This window comes from Falco cherrug, chromosome 7 (genome assembly GCF_023634085.1).
Source record: "Falco cherrug isolate bFalChe1 chromosome 7, bFalChe1.pri, whole genome shotgun sequence".
In the NCBI taxonomy this organism is placed as follows: domain Eukaryota; kingdom Metazoa; phylum Chordata; class Aves; order Falconiformes; family Falconidae; genus Falco; species Falco cherrug.
Genome location: NC_073703.1, coordinates 36534724 through 36551303, shown reverse-complemented (window position 1 = coordinate 36551303; position 16580 = coordinate 36534724). Strand labels below are relative to the sequence as shown.

Here is a 16580-nt window from a genome sequence, read left to right as displayed (position 1 = left end):
GGCCTGGAGCTAGCTCCTCACCCTCCATCATGGCGGGGAAGGCCTGGAGCTAGCTCCTCACCCTCCTCATGCTCTGGGGAGCTCTGGCTGGAGCAGCTTAGGCTTCCATGCCTTTTGTTGCTGTGATTGTCTCCGTGTGCTATACCAAGTGCACTAGTGCAAATGAGGAGGACAGCAGGACAGACTTGCTTCAGAACAGCCTACCGGATGATCTGTTTTTAAACGTGAGGAGGTACACATTTTCAAGTATTTGCAGGTGTATGACAGAAGTTCTGAACCGAGGCCTTTCACATCTCAGAGCTTGGGTCTCCTTCACATCCTGGTTTTGTTTCAAAAAAACAGACAACATTACTGGGCAAAAAGGGCATGCTATTTGTTCTTCCTTTTCTGACAGGCTTATAAATCTAGACCTTTATTTCTTTCGCTTTTCTTAAGTACCAGAAATGAAACAGTTGTTTGAAGTTGAATGGGACATCAATAATTAAAATTTAGTGCACATTGACAAGAATTAGTAAAGAGTAGAAAAAAAACCTGACGTGAAATGAAAAACTTTGTTTTCCAAATTTTTCACTTTGTTGCAAAAAGCTTGGGCCTGATTTTCTTCCCTCCCCGTGGCAATATGGTTTGACAGCTATACTGAAGTATCTGTAATCATCTAGGTTCAGATCAAAATGCCTGCCCAGCATTACGATAAAATTTAAACATCTGTTTGAATTTCGGTTGTATAACAGTGTGGCTTAGTATCAGATGTTTAGGAATCAAAATCAGAAAAGAATTGGAAGGGGAATATCCCTACACAGGAAAGATAGATTCTCTGAGAGTGGGGTGTACATCTTTGAAAAGCTTTTCCATGCACTTTACTAAACAGGACATCTGCAGTGGTTCTGCTCGCTCTTAAAGATGCCCATTTTTGTGAGAAATTCTTGGGGAAGAAAATGTAACTTCTTGTATTGTTTCATCGCTCTAAGCAAAACCAATAAAATGGGAAGCAAATAGGTTTACTCTGTGTGGGGAAATACGTCTATTGAAAGCATAAACTGATGTTCAAGCAATTGCAGTTCTCTAACTCTGTACAATTGGGTTAGACATTGAAAAAATCTTGTGTAGTTTTTTGGGGTTTTTTTAGTTATTGTGTGATGCTTTTCCTTGCAGGTAAATCTTCTCTTTAATTTCAGAGTAAGAGTTGATATGTGGTTTGCTTTTTCCTCTGTAGAAACATGAAGATACAGACTGCCCGTGTGTCATGGTTTCGTGTCCTCATAAATGTAGTGTTAAAACACTCATGAGGAGTGAGGTAAGAAGTCATACCCAGTGTTGTGCTGAAAAATTAAATGATTTTTTTTTTTTAGTGAGATCTCGCAAGAATTTTGCCAGAAGCCATTTCCTTATTAAAATGTGAGATCTAAAGAAAAGCTTTTTCTACCCCACAGTTAAGTGTGATAACACTCCAATATTTTTAATGATTTCTTGAAAAACTATTTTAAAAGTAGTAATTTCTTAGTTTTGTGTCATTATTACACTTTGCTTGCCCAAGATTAGCGCATGTCTCTCCTGCTTTTGTTTTTACTAGCTCTCCCCCTGCCCTTCCACCATTTGAAGTATTGAACACAATAGAGCAGCATCTTGGGCTAGTTAGCTGATATTAAAATAAAAAGAGATAATTAATATTTAGTGCACATTGACAGGAATTAGCAAAGACTAGAAAAAAATATCATATATACCTGTAGAATTGTTCCATGGAAAAAATTAAATTATTATTAGATCTGTTAAATTTGGGAAAAAATAGTAACTGACACTTAGAGAATCAGTATCAGGTACAGGGTAATAGGAGTACAACATTGCAGCAGACAGATGCAACAATGCATAAAAATGTCTCTTAATATGTAGAAGCTTGCAGTAATATATAGACCATATTAAAAAAAAATATCAAAATCCGTCTTGTTTGAACAGATCCATGTTCTTGTACATTGACAGATGCTACTTATATCTTTGAAAGTCAATGTGCATTATTTTATCCTAAAAACAGAACTTACTCACCAAGGATGGGGAAGAGCTTGTTTAAGTCTTCACCACTCTGTAAGCCTCACTTAGGGAAAGTTGAGTTTCTGATCTGAAGATAAGCTTTTCTCTTTTCACTGGTACTTGCTTCCGAAGTTGGATTCGTACTATTTTTCAGTTACACTTGTAAATTATTGATCATGTCATAGTGCACAAGGCATATAAGGCACCTGTGAAACACAGAGGCAGTCTTTTCCCCCAGGATAATGAAATACATGATAGATACTGTACCCATTAAAAGAAATTGAACTGTTAAGAAAAGAGAAAATACATATACTGAACATACTGAACCAATTCTGTCAGTGCTTACTTCCAACTTTAGATCCTGGTTCTGGAGCACGTAAACATATTCTTAAATCTTGACTTCAGCAGTTACTTGAGAAAGAGGTGCATCTGAGCGCTAATTAGAATCGGCCCATTAACGGCTAGGTCGTTACACGTATAGTCAGGATTGGGTTCTGATACTACTGGTAGAAACAGAACTTGCCCTGCATCATCTGTTGCTGTATGTTGTTTAATTTTTTTCTGATGCTGTGAAAATGTATATATTACTTAGGTGCATGATTAGGAATAACAATTTTTAATGCAGAAAATGGGAAAATGCCTGCCTAACAGTTCGCAAAAATTCTGTAGCGTGCAAGTGAATATCTTACTGTAGAATAAAAGGCAATTTTTCATGTTTAATTCATAACTCCTTGGCAGACTTCTAGTTTTGAGAAGTTGAAAATGTGGCGTTCTTGTAAAGCCTGTTACACCACATGTCTCTCTTATATGGTCTTTTTTTTTTTTTTTTAACCATGTGTCTTTTGAAATTATACTGTGATTTTCTGCAGAGAGTGTTTAGAACATGAGGTGTATATCAGAGATAAGTGACCAGTTGCATTTTGGTATGAGATTTTAAAGACTGCCCTGCCTGTTCCAGAGCTACACGTTCAAAGCAGCACTGGTTCACCACTTCTTCCGATGGAGGTGGATGAGCTGAGTCATGTGGGGCTTATGGTGTGGGAATTTCAAATGAGATTTTGAAACCCAAAAGAGTGGTGCCAGATGAGGAGCTAGGCCTTAGCTCCTGTCTGCTGTGTGGGAAATACAAACTGCAGATCCTGATTTTGAAGAGTGTTTGTTGCACTAGCCTGTCCAAAAATGGCTCTTTGCTCCAACTTTCAGGTGGTTTGCATCCAGCTGCTACCGTCTCTGCTGCAATGGCGGCTGTCTGTATATATGTATATGCTTCTGTGAATTGGTTTATTTTTAAATGAAAAGTTGTCTATGCTCCTAATAATCCAAGTTATTGGAATAAACCTCAATCTGTGAAAAATGCAGGCATTTTATTAATCAGTTTTAATCCTGTGTACTGCATTTTCTTTAGTTACTTAACTATACCTATTCTAAAACTCTTCATCTGTTTCATGCAGTACTCGTTTAGTCTTTTTTGTGTAATTTAACCATTAAGTTTAGGCACGGAGAATTGCATGTTATGTTTTGAAAAATTGGTTCCTCGTGAAACTAGGATTAAAAAAAATGTACTGTAGTACAGTGAAACTGATCTTAAGACTTGCTAAGAACATTAGTAAAATCACTTGTTGAGAAAAGATTAGTCTTTTGTTAAATTCAAATGAAATCATAAATAATTGTAGAGTGTGTTCTTGTTTGCTTTTTTTAATTGGGTTGCCTATTGAAATAGTCTTTAGTAGAAGTTTCACTGTATATTAAATGTATCACACTGTATTGGCATGTGCGTGTGGTTTACATATGTGTATATATAGTATTTGCACTTTAGCTTAGACTGGAGAAAATATACACACGTGTATTGTATGTTCTGCAAATGGCACACAATACAAACCTGATAACCTGTGCCCTTTATGTTTTGAGCATTATCATGCAAACGTCTTTTGCCAAAACTCACATTTTTTTCCTATTGCAGTTGAATGCACATTTGTCAGAATGTATTAATGCCCCAAGTACCTGTAGTTTTAAGCGTTATGGCTGCACTTTTCAGGTCAGTATATAACAATTATACTTCCCAATTGATGAAAATCTGCAAATAGAACCTAACTCTTTGACGTGAAAGTTCTGGACTTCTCTAGTCTTGGTTAACAAAAAAATCATCCAGTTGCACCAAGGGATTATGCAGCAGATGTTTGGTTTTGCATTTTAAAAATGAACAAAATAAAAAGCCCACACATTCCTGCAGTGGTTTGAGTACGTCTTGTTGAGGTAGGAAGATGACACATTTGAATAACTTAGAATAAAAGGAAAGTCACTTTTGTTCTTCAGAAAATAGACTAGTGACTTCAGTTGTTTCTATGAAAGTATTTATTTATTTTCTTAAGTATGTTTATGTTTTCTCTCATTTGGGTATCTTAATATTTTTAGGGTTAAACATAGGTTAGTGCACTTAAAGTGTAGTTTTATGTGCATTCATATGTATGTATGCACATAGGTGTATAATCAAAGCATAGCATGAAATTTATTTTTTTTAAAAATTAGATTTCAATCCTGGCAATCCCTGCAATATTTAAAAAAAAAAATAAAGCCAAACCTCAGAGCTTAGTTTCAGTAGTATTATTCCTGTCTTTTCCAATATTCTGCTTCCCATACCATGTATCTTGGGGAATTTGGATGCTTAAGTAACGATGAGATTAGTCAGGAAATTTCAGAAACCACTGACAGGAAAAAGTGGAGTTTATCAGATAGTGTTTCATTTGTTAGCCCATGATAACTTAGAGGCAAGAACTGTAAGCAGCAACACTTCCCAATAAACTACTTCCTGCAGGTATTTCCAAGTTCTTAAGTAATGAGCATTCATCACTTTAAGTATTAACAGTAATGCTCTTAGTGGTAGAACTGATCAATGCTGTAACCCTGCCCACTGTTATGTCTTATGTATTGCCATTCATTTTATGTATGTATATGTGTGCATATATGTACATATATCCACATATATATTTTTAGTATTTTATATAGAGTACATACCTTGAGGATCATTGAAACCATTTCAGTTGCTTTGCAGCATATCTGCCATCAAAGCTAATATACTCTGCATTGCAAAACACTTACTGAAGTACGTGTAATGCAACACAATACAAATGAAGTAATATGGTCTGCATCTTATGTACTCTGTATATGATCTATGTGTGTTCTGTAAACTTTTTATATAGTGGTTATCTGTAACAGCATTTATAGGTTGTGCAGAGGCAGCATATCTGAATATTATAGAGCAATCATGGTAACATCATAGGATAACAAAGTAGGCATTCTGATATCTCTCAAAGTAGTTTATAAAGCTGGCAATTTCCAGTGATTATATATTTATCCTAAATATTTGTCTTTAATGCTCAACGGAGGGAAAACTTAGCGCTTATGAAGCTGTTAATGAAATACAACAAAGTTTTAAATTATGGTTTGGGGAATTGGACATCGTAGCTTTTGTATGACTCAAGTTTTATTGTGCTTTATTCAGTGTAAAGCTACACAGATGACTCTACAATTAATTTTGTAAACCTTGTGCATCTTTATTGTCTCTGATGTATCAAGCACACTGGGTGGAGATACATGGCAGTTGTGTACAACACTTGCTATATTAAATGTATTCCTGACTTTTGTAAATTCCCAAGTAAATTTCCCGTCTCTCTGTGGTTCTGCAACATGCATCCGTGAACCAAAATATGTAGTGTTGGTTCGATGTCTTGATATACTCTTTCTTTGTAGGTTTAAAAGAAGTGGAATTGGCTAAAATGTATAAATTCTTTGTTGTCACAGGGAACAAACCAACAAATTAAAGCACATGAAGCCAGCTCAGCAGTGCAGCATGTTAACTTATTGAAAGAGTGGAGCAATGCTCTAGAAAATAAGGTATATCTTCTACTCACTTCTAACTTTCATTGATTTCTTTAAATCATTTAAAAATACTGGAAGAAGCACTTTTTTTTGTTTAACAGCTGTTCAACAGTACAGCTAAAGCATTAGTAGGCTCCAAAAGCAGTCAGGCCATTTAGCATATCTGGTTCCTTTGTTATAATAAAATGCTGTGAGAAACTTGGCTTCGCAACTCCATATACAATTTTCTTCGTTGATAACTTAATTAAAACACTTTCTTCACATAGATAAATGTCCAGTATTACATTTCCTCTTTGAGCTGCCTTCTTACCAAAGGGAGGGTTCAGAAAGCTATGGCAGCACTGTGAGCTGTGGTTTTGCTACATTAGTATTTTTCCAGAGATAACATTATTGGAAATACCATGTAATAAATTGGTTATTTATTTATTTTTGTTCTTGCTCTCCAAACTTAATGACCTGCAAAAGTTAATTAAACATACTGTAACTCATGGGCATGATGATTTCTGCTTTAGTGCTAGACCAGAATGAAGTTCATGTTGCTGTGCTTCCTTGGGACTCCTAGTTTTAGATTGTTTGGGATTTGGGAGATGCTGGGAACAATATCAGTATCAGCTATGATCCTTTGTTTGGATCATTTGAATTAGTTTGTCTCTTCTGCAAATAAAACTTAAGGCTTTGATTTAAAAATGCAAAACTTCAGAACAAATCACTTTTCTTAAATCTTTTTCAGAAAGGTTTTACATAGCCATTAAAATAATGCCTTTTTTTTTTTCTTTTTTGTTTGGAAGGAGGGGGGGAGCAGCCAGGTGGATGAAAATTCCAGAATTACCAAACTATTGTACAAATGCAAGTAGAAGAGTCAGGAGCCCCTTCAGATTTTTTTCTAGAATGAGTTAAGTAAGAGTAACAATTCCAGTGTTAAGATCAGTAGCAGTTAAGATATATGCGGCTTGTGACTTCTGTCATCTCACAGTGGACTGCTGTCTCAAATTCAGCAAACTGTCTAGAAAGCATATTCCCTTCTTATTCTACAGTGATTTCTTATGCATGGGTTTCCAGCAGGGTCTTGTCTTGCAGCTGCAGGAAGTGTAGTTTTAAAGCAGAAGTTAACAGGAACAGCAAAATATGATTTTTATCCCCAGCACATTTGTCCCTGTACTCCTTTGTTTTGAACTCAAGCCCCAAAAAGAAACCATTGAGCTTGGGAGGGTTTTTAGATAGAATTTCTACTGTGTATGTAGGGCTTAGTTTGATGATCAATAACAATACTTAAGTTTGCTTTTGCACTTCAATCTCTTTGTTAATGTAGGAACTATACATTTTTGTTTTAACACATACAAATTGATATCCTTAGTTCTTTTTTCATTAGTATAATTAAAACTATACAATTTATTTTACATCATAAGAAAAAAAAAACAGTTCCCTGTGACTTCCAGAAGATCATATTCTGCCTTTTGCCAGTGTCCTGAGGGGTGCTCTGCCATTTAAACATGCCCAGCAGTTCTATGTTTGTCTCCTTTATAGAGCTAAGAGAATGTACACTTTACTACTCTTTTGTGTTAAATTTTTGGTTTAACTTCCGTTTAGGACATAGCTGCTTATCATTGTTTGTCCTTTTTTTTTTTTTTTCTTTTCACTTCCTGCTTTGTAGACTTCTTGCTATTCATAATAAAGAGTTGAATCACTGGAAATCCCAAGACTGTGCCAAGTTACCAGAATAGCTAACCACATATCATATGTCAGTGACTTTAATCTAGAGAAGGGTAACAAAATGAATTGTAACTTCATTGTTGCTGTCATCTTTGAGAAAATAAACTATTCTTGCACTGAAGAACAACAGTGCAAAGTTAAATTAGGTAATGAGTATCACAGAAGTCTTGGCCTTGGGGAAGTCAGTGAAAGTCTTGTTGGTTTCTGTAGGGCCAAGATTTCATTTGGGATAATCACTGTGATATGTACGGTGGTTGGCTTCTCCCAGTCACCACGTTCTTTAATAGTGCTTATAGATTATGCTAATTGAAAGTCTTCAGAACTGAAAAGCTTGTGCAAAGTTACGAGTTTGGTATTTGAAAATGGTGCTGTTGGCAGAGAGAAGTGAGAGAAGGTCAGATGTAAAATCTTTAAATCAAAACTCTGGGGCAAATTAGAATTTGCTGTTTGTTCACTCTGTGATGGGACAGACTTGCAGACTGAACTCCCATGGATTTTGTGATGTTGGAAATGAGTTGAACATCATTTTGTGGCTTTGTCACATTCTTAAAGAAATCCAGTGTAAACTGTTTTTTAATATGTGACTTAAATATGTGACCTGTTTTAATCCAGTTTTTTGTGGCATGAGATTTCTTCCATTCTTTTTTTAGTGAGCAGTAACAAACGATAGCTTAATGTGAAAAGCTGCTAAGAGCATGCTTTATCCTAGGAATATTTCAAATATGACAAGAAGGTAAAGGAAGCTGACTGATGCAGTTTGTAAACAGATGCTGTGTTTCCTTTACCCTGTTTTTTACCTGAAGTTCCAAAGACATGCCAAATGCAATTAGGAAACTATATTTAGTGTTCAAGATTTCTTATTCACAAATTACCACTGAAGTACAATTACTGACTTAGCAATGACAGTTCTGTATGATTAAGGGCTGCAGGACATAATTCTGTTTTTCTAGTGTTCTGTAAAACTGCATGGAAAATCTCAGTACAAGACAGGCCCACGTTCTGTAACTTGCACAAAAATGGAAATGTAATGCTAGTGACACAGAATGTAACTGCCTTATGACTGGGAGGCCTGGGGAGGAAACGATGAGAGAAAGGGAATGTAAAGATCAGAATTAACTAAAGAACTCTGATTCATTAAGGAAAAGGAGGACGCAAAAAATTAAAGTGGCTACCCAGCAGATCTGAAGTACGTGGGAGGCACGGATACTAGTTTAATTTCAACTTGGTCTTGAAAATTTTCACTCATACCTAGGCATGCACTCCTACAGCCTTGAGATTGTTTCTCTCTCTGCACTGGCAAAATTAGCTATATCTCATTTCTGTTGAGCCTCTTCTGCCAGTTTTTCCATATATAAAATGTGGAACTAATGTATGTGTGTATACGCACACATGCTACACTATATTGAAAATGGAATACGTATATATATTATGGTATCTCTATGTTTTTGGGCCACTGTCTGATGAACCTGCTGAATGCCTGTGGCCTTTGGCAGTCCTTTGTCTAGTTTAGGTGAGTATAGAAATTGAAATTATTTACCTTTTTAAACAGGCCAGCTTCTTGAGTCTAGGAATTGAGTGACATGTGAAGTGATTTGACTATGTCTGATTAGAGGGCAGTTAAGGTGGTGGAATTCCACAGTAATACCCACATCAGAAGTAAAAATGGCTTATCCTCAAGCTATCATCTGTATTGGGGGTGGTAGTGTAGATTTTTTGGGGAACATGAAGCATCCAAGTAATGGTCTTAATGTGGAACGTTGATCAAGATTTTCCTGGGTCAAAAATGGTGCTGCTTCTTATCCATATAAAGATCTGTCTGTGGAACTAGTCAGGGCATGTCCAAAAGTAATTTGGTGTCAAAATGTTTGTTCTGTATGTTTTTGCTACTGAATAATTTTGGCTGGGGAAAAATGAGATTTTTAAAGAAAAGCAATCCACCACCACAAAGCAATCCCTTCCCCAAACCGTGTTAATGAACAGAGCACAGAATAGTGTGATAGAGAATTATTTATTGTATTACTTTAGTCCCCAAGGAGATATGATATATGATACTATTCTAACTAGGCGCCTGTTTTAAAATCAGAATGAGTCACTAATGAATGAATTCATAAAATGTCAATACAGAGAGAGAATGTAATCCACACTCTGTAGCTCTTTAGGCTTTTCTACTTGTAGGCACCATTGGATTTTCTTTCAAATGCATGGATCCCTTCAGTATCCACTCATTCTAGGAGTTTTCATCACCATCACGTTCTGTGAAGCCAAGACAATTCCATGTAGATTTTTTCCTTTAATTTGCTTTAGATCAGGATAGCATGGAGTAGGTGGGGAAGATTAATATTCCCTTTCCCAACTGACTTTTCAGCTGCTTGGCTTCTCTCTGACATCCCTTCTGTGCAGGGCTTTAGTTCTTAACACTAATCTAGAGCTAAATAGGTTGTTCTTTCCAAACTCCAAGCAACTCCCAAGTCAGTTAGTAGAACTCTGGAAACAAAGCCATTAAATAACAAACTGATTAAAGACAAGATTATGCTTAGACCCAAGTTCTTTTGCTGTTTGTTATCCCGTCTGCACTTTCATTAGCTAAAGTCGTACCAATACCATGCTGTGAAAGTGCAAAAGTAGCTGTCAGAAGGTTGGGGTTTGTTTATTTGCAAGACATGGGGAGAGACTTTACTAGGATCTCATCCCTTTCATGTGCGCAAGATAGTTTAACAAAGTTATAGGTATTTTTAATAAACTTTGGCAGGAGTAATTGTAGAATTTTTTCCAGGTGGCCTTGCTCCAGAATGAAAGTTTGGAAAAGAACAAGAGTATACAAACTTTACATAATCAGATTTGTAGCTTTGAAATAGAAATTGAAAGACAGAAGGAAATGCTGCGGAATAATGAATCTAAAATACTTCATTTACAGGTAAGAAATTTAGAATCTCCCCATTAAAGCAGAAATGGTAGTAGCTTCTGTTATGTGCCTTTATGCTTCTGAAGTGAGGTGTTCTAATTAAAAAGGGGGTGATAGTTTACCTTATTATAAAGCTATTCTGTGTTGGTTTTTTCTCCCCCTTCTGGTCAGTAGCTGGTTTGTTGTGCTTGGAGTAAGATACTTAACTAAAACATTGCAGTTGCCTAGCCTATGTTAAAACAAAAAACCCTGTTTAAAAAGCGAAAAGAATGAAATTACAAATCTTGCCTGAAAAATAGTCATAATTATTTTTTCTTCTCTGAAAAAAAAATTAATAAAAACCTCCACCAAACAAACAAACAAAAAAAACCCTCAAAAAACAACAAACCCTGAGGAACTACTATTGTCAAACTGGTGGACAAGATTAGCACTTTAAGACTGTTATGCGTATAATGTATATTTCTTTTCTGCTTGCTGGTATTGAAAAAAATTATTAACAATGAGTGAGATCAGTTTGGTGTGGAATTAAACCAAATGTAGTACAGTTCATTTGAATACATTTTTCTTAGAAGGATAACAGAAACATGGATTTAAAAAAGTGTATCTGATTAGTCCTTTGCCCAGTAAGTGAATTTCTCATTCTGTGGTCTAAATCCCCTGGCCACAAGCCAGTGTCAAACCAGAAATGCCCTGGATGCTCTAGTGTGGTGCTTAGCCCAAGCTGAAATTCTTTGCTTTGCTTTCAGAGCTGACTTGGGATATGGATGCTGGGAATTTGTGTTAGCTTGTGCGATACTAACCACAATTAGGGAAATCTCAGGAGATAACTTAGCAAGCTATTGTGAAGGTATCATTCACATGTTGTTTTAGTTTGTGTGCTGCTAGAATACCAAATACCTATTTTAGCATCCAGCTTAAAGGAATGTAAATAAAATTGTCTTTTTCACCTACTATTCACTTAACATACTAAACTGCAAGTGCTGATACTCAAGAAAGATACAAGTATCCAAACGAGTATAGCTGAAACTCGAAGGGTAGCACATTCAAGAGCTCAGAGCCTTGAGACCCTCAATGTTGGTTTATAAGGAAACCTTTAAGTTAGTCAACAGCAACATTTCTTCTTATAGAATTTATTTCTTTCTGTGTTCTGCCCACATAGTAACCAGTTTAGCTTGCCTTAGTCATTGTTATTTGGTCTGTTGATAGTCTGGGATATGGCTGCATGCTTACAGTATTGTATTCTAACACTGGGAAGCTAATCCTTGTATGTGTTGATACTGCTGATTGAATCTGCCAGGAGGTAAGTTAATTTGTAAGCCTGGGGTTTTTACACATGCTATCTCAATAACCAGTGATGAGAGTGGAAATGGAAAAAAAACTAGAGGAGAGTTTTTCGTTATTGTCTTGATGACAGGCTGCAACATCTTTTGATTTCTTCAAGCTGTGTTAGCAAAATCAATTTTTGAATGGTTTATGTTTAGGAAAAAAATGCCACAAAACAATATGGTTGGCAGATTCTAACAGGTGGCTTTTTGGTAGTAAGAAGTACTGGGGAGAATGTGTTTTGCTCTTGTTTGTTTGTTGTGTCATCCCGTCCCCCACCACCACCTACTTCTTGCCAGCTATTTTGGTTTAGTTATTTTAAGCCAAACTGTGTTTTACAGCTATTTCAACCTGATTTCTTCGCTTACTGGAACTTTCTGGTTCAGTCAGATTGTTAAGGGCATCCTGGAAACACACCTCAATTTTTGTTTTTTTTCCCTGGACAGTGTGATTAGCCTTTTTCTGTTGCCTACTGGGAGCTGAAGGAATTAGTTACCTGTTGTGAGCCATTCTTTTTCTGGGTTGCGTTGAGCAGCCATGGCTAGACAAGAGCCACAGATATTTCCAGTGTAGAACTAGCCAATTCAGGTCTGGGCAAGTGATACTTGCTTAGTCCCCCAAGTCCTGTGCATGCTAGTTATTTGTGGTACGGTTGCAGTATTAGTTGTCATATAACTTTCTTTGGCTTGGGAACAGCTGCTTCACTGGGCACAACTGGCGTTATCTGCACTGCGAGGCATTTAACACAACTGGTGTAAATGCATCAGAGGTGTCTAGGCACTGTCAGGAACCTCAACCTTGAAATGTTCTGATTCAGATTAATTTTCTATATACTGGTCTCTAGGGAAGGTGTTCTTACCAAGAGAGTATATGATGGCTTTTTCAACTGCTGTCTCATGGAAAGAACTTTCACATCCAGTATCCAGTCTTTCTTAGGGGTATATAGAAGCATATTAGTAAGTCAAGTCTTAAGCTGAGTGTGGACGTGAGATACTTAGACAAAAGAAACAATGACCTTATGAATATACAATTATTTGATTGGTAATACATCCTTCAGAGGAGGAGGAGGTATAATTTGTTTTCGCAGTCTAGTAGTACCTCTGGTTCCTTTTCTAGTGTGTTCTTTAGCTTTCCAGTTTTGCTCTGTCAGTTGCATGGAAAGGTACATTAAGAGCATCTGAAATAGAGAGATTTCTTCAGTTCCTCATGACATTTTCTAAATTTTAGTAAGAATAGTGCTAAAATTCTGCAAATGGTTTATTAGAAATACCAAACAAAACCTAGATGAAAATCAACATCAAGTAGATCCCTCAGTGGTTTGCCAGACATTACTGATTTACAACTGGATTACTGAGCTGGAGAGGTCAGTTGCTGGAGTAAAAAGTGCATGCAGAGAATTGATATCTACTTGAAAATTTATGAGTACGGTGTGAGACATCTGTGTGCTTTCTAATGGAGTAATTAGAGTGAAATTCTTCACTGCTGTATTAAATTCTGATTTAGTACATCAGTATCTCCCAGCATGAGTGAGGTTGACTCCCTGTAGGGTAAAAAGATAAGAGATCCCACTGCTTTAAAAAAAAAACAGAATACAAGTCTATTTCTGATTATTCTGTCTCTCTTGAATTCTCATGGAGGGGTACAGGAGATAAAATACTACACATTTGCCAATGTGTGGCAGAAGCAGCTAATAACCAGAATTGGTTGTGTAAGTAGAATGTAGACTGTTGCACACGGGTTGATGGAGAGAAGTTGATCCCTAATTACAACTTATGGTAAACTTCTCCTGAAAGAATAGCTTACACCTCTGCATCTTTACCACTTTCCCAGTTCATCAAAAAATGTGTTTATTCATTTTGTTTGATACTGTGTTAGTGCCAAGAGGTCCCAGTTGGAAAGTAGAGCATCTCCATGTGAAGCACTGTACAAACCTATGACTGTGTTACTTTTGCCTTGGAGAGTTCATGTTTTGTGCAAGGAGAAAGATCAGACTTGGGCACACCTTGAGTTTACTTTTGCCTGTTAACTGTGAACTACTGGACAGATCTTGTGGCTCTGCTCTTACAACACTCATTCAGGCCATTCCATGGTGTGTTTCCTTTTATATGTATAGCTACAGCCCTTCCCTATTTTATTTTCTGATTACCATCAGAAGTGAGAGGGTATGACTGTGTTGTTAGCTGATGATTAATTAGTATGTCCAGGCAAGTTACTTTATCTATTAATGGGGCCATACCACTGTGTTTATGATTCAGTACACAGCTTTCCTTCACAAAGTCATGATTTTGCAAGTGAGATACATAAGCTTGTTTTAAAACACCAACATAGAAATAAATAGTTAATCTCAGAATATGTTACTTTGTGGTTTTGAGACACAATAAAATAAAACACTCCTAGAACATGACTTTGCTAGCTGCCTTATCAAATTGACAGACTTCAATTAATTGTTACAGACTTTCAGTATAAATGAAACCACATGATTAAAAGTAAATGCCTAAAAGGGGAAATGAAGGTTGCATGAGGCAGAATGGGTTTTGCTTCTTAAAAAAAAGTAGCAGTTGAGTACAAAGCAAGAAAATACAGTTATTTTGCATTTACATTCTGGTTAGCCATGTGGATTCAACGTTCCCCACTGATGGGGAAAAACCTTTTTTACATATGTTGGCACTATATGATGATCAACTATAAAGTTAGATTTGGAATTTAACTGTAGGTGGTAGCAAAAGTAGTTTCTTGTCTCAAATACTTTTATTATCATTTGAACTTCACAACTGGTTATGGGGTTCTGGCTAAAATTCCTGCTAGTCCAAATTAGCTGTGATAATGTGAAGTGCTATGAGTTTTTTGCATCAGATTTGAGGTAGACCGGGAAATAAGTCTCCTTTGTACTTGCAATATACTGAGGTGCTTGCAATGCCCCTCTTTCAGAGAATACCCCCCTTTTCTAGATATTTTTTTTCTGGAGTATTATATTTCATGACTTTCCAAAATCAGCTGGCGTTTGGTTTTTTCTTTGCTTTCTTAAAAAGACTCAACCAGCAAGCACCTTCAGGATGCATGGCTTATTCAGTCTAGGAAGTAATGGCGGGAATTTTAAGAATGCTTAAGGGGACAGAAGTGGTAGTTTTGCTTTTACACTCTTGAGGGCTTCTGCTATGATTACGGGCACGTAGTAACTTAGGCTTTGATAACTGATTGATGTGAGCTTGCAGCTTGCTAATGCCGCTGTATCTGCACATACATATACTCCTGCTCCCTGTGTGCAAGAGTACTGGTGTTTTTCTGGAGGGGCAAGTTTATTTTGCTGTTACCCAATGATAAATGTGTGCACATGAGCAGCCACTTGATTCACATCATGGTAAGTTGTTGTGCCCATGCTTTGTTGCTTCAGTACTCTGACCTTCTGGTATCAGCCTATAATATCAATATAGAGACATTCAGAATATTGGTTCTTGCATTGAAAGTTGTTTGGTTGTTTTTTTTAATTTAGATGAGAGCATACTAACAGTTCCTCTTTTTTTACTAATTGTGTTGATAATTCTGATAATGCTTTAATATTTATACCTGTACAGCACTAAAGATTTTTATAAGTGTTTTATAAATACTTGAGCTATTCCTCTATAAATTTTCAACGTTTGTGTTACTAAAGTATTTGACATAAGTGAAACTTCTTTATATTGGAAATGTGTCCTTGATTAATTTGCATAAATTAATGTCTTTTTGTTATTTTAACTCATACCTTATTGTTTTATAAAGCGAGTGATAGACAGTCAGGCAGAAAAACTGAAAGAACTGGACAAAGAAATCCGTCCCTTCAGACAGAACTGGGAGGAGGCTGACAGCATGAAGAGCAGTGTAGAGTCCCTCCAGAACAGAGTGACTGAGCTGGAAAGTGTTGATAAAACTGCTGGGCAAGGAGCTCGAAATACAAGTAAGTATAAGCACAATGGACTGAAGTACTCGGTGCTGCTGTCAAGGAAAAAAAAAATATTTTGGATAGCACTCCCATGGTGATTTTTATGTGGAAGCATCAATAATGCTGGCTCTTCTGATTTTTCAATAGGGAGCTGTGTAATCCCTTTGGCAATGTTGCATTGCTTCTACACCGCTTCTTAGGCTTGATTCTAGTCTTGTTTTCTTGACCGCTGTCTTGATTACAGTGTTAGTTCATTATAAGTAGTTTCTCAGTTGATCTTTGACAGCTAATAGCTTTCAGCAGGTTCTTTAAAGGTAGTGGTATATTGACAAGTCTTCTTTTATTACTCTTCTCCCCCATGAATGGATCAGCAGTCTGGTTATCTACCTAAAAGCACCTGTCCAGATATCTGTTACGGCGGGGGGTATATTTGATCCAAAGAAAACTGTGGGATCTGCTTGAGAATAAGGTTATTGTCATGCTTGCTGAATAAAGTGGAACTGGAGATTTAGCAAGTAGTGTAGATCACATGTAAGTGTTTAAATGATTAGGACAAAGAACTTAACATGTAAATAAATCTATATAAAGCAAACTCGCCATACAAATTCATCTGCTTCTTGGTATTGTATGTCGGCCAGTTTTGCCAGTGTGCAAAGACGAGTAACATTTTCACATGAGGAAAAGGGGACATTAAAAACAGCCTTCCCGCCAAACTAAGTGATCATATAATACAGAGCTAAGCTTGATTTTTCTGTTCTTTTGTGATGAACATTAGACATGGTAACAGCACTACACTTCTGAGACAAGTAGTGCCTGAGAAGAACAGTCATG

The 16580-nt window shown here is 36.6% G+C and overlaps 1 protein-coding gene across 12 annotated transcripts in view; it reads left to right on the top strand.

Moving 5' to 3' along the window:
• Positions 1-16580, top strand: part of TRAF3 (TNF receptor associated factor 3) — a 71272-nt gene that overhangs the window by 46447 nt on the left and 8245 nt on the right. For 9 of the 12 annotated variants that reach the window (XM_055715500.1, XM_055715499.1, XM_055715501.1 and 6 more), the window contains 5 exons: positions 1214-1294; positions 3983-4057; positions 5821-5913; positions 10382-10522; positions 15590-15764. In XM_055715500.1, coding sequence (XP_055571475.1) covers positions 1214-1294; positions 3983-4057; positions 5821-5913; positions 10382-10522; positions 15590-15764 — 565 coding nt within the window. The remainder of the gene's footprint in view (positions 1-1213; positions 1295-3982; positions 4058-5820; positions 5914-10381; positions 10523-15589; positions 15765-16580) is intronic. The other 3 variants (XM_055715509.1, XM_055715510.1, XM_055715511.1) reach the window with 3 other exon arrangements.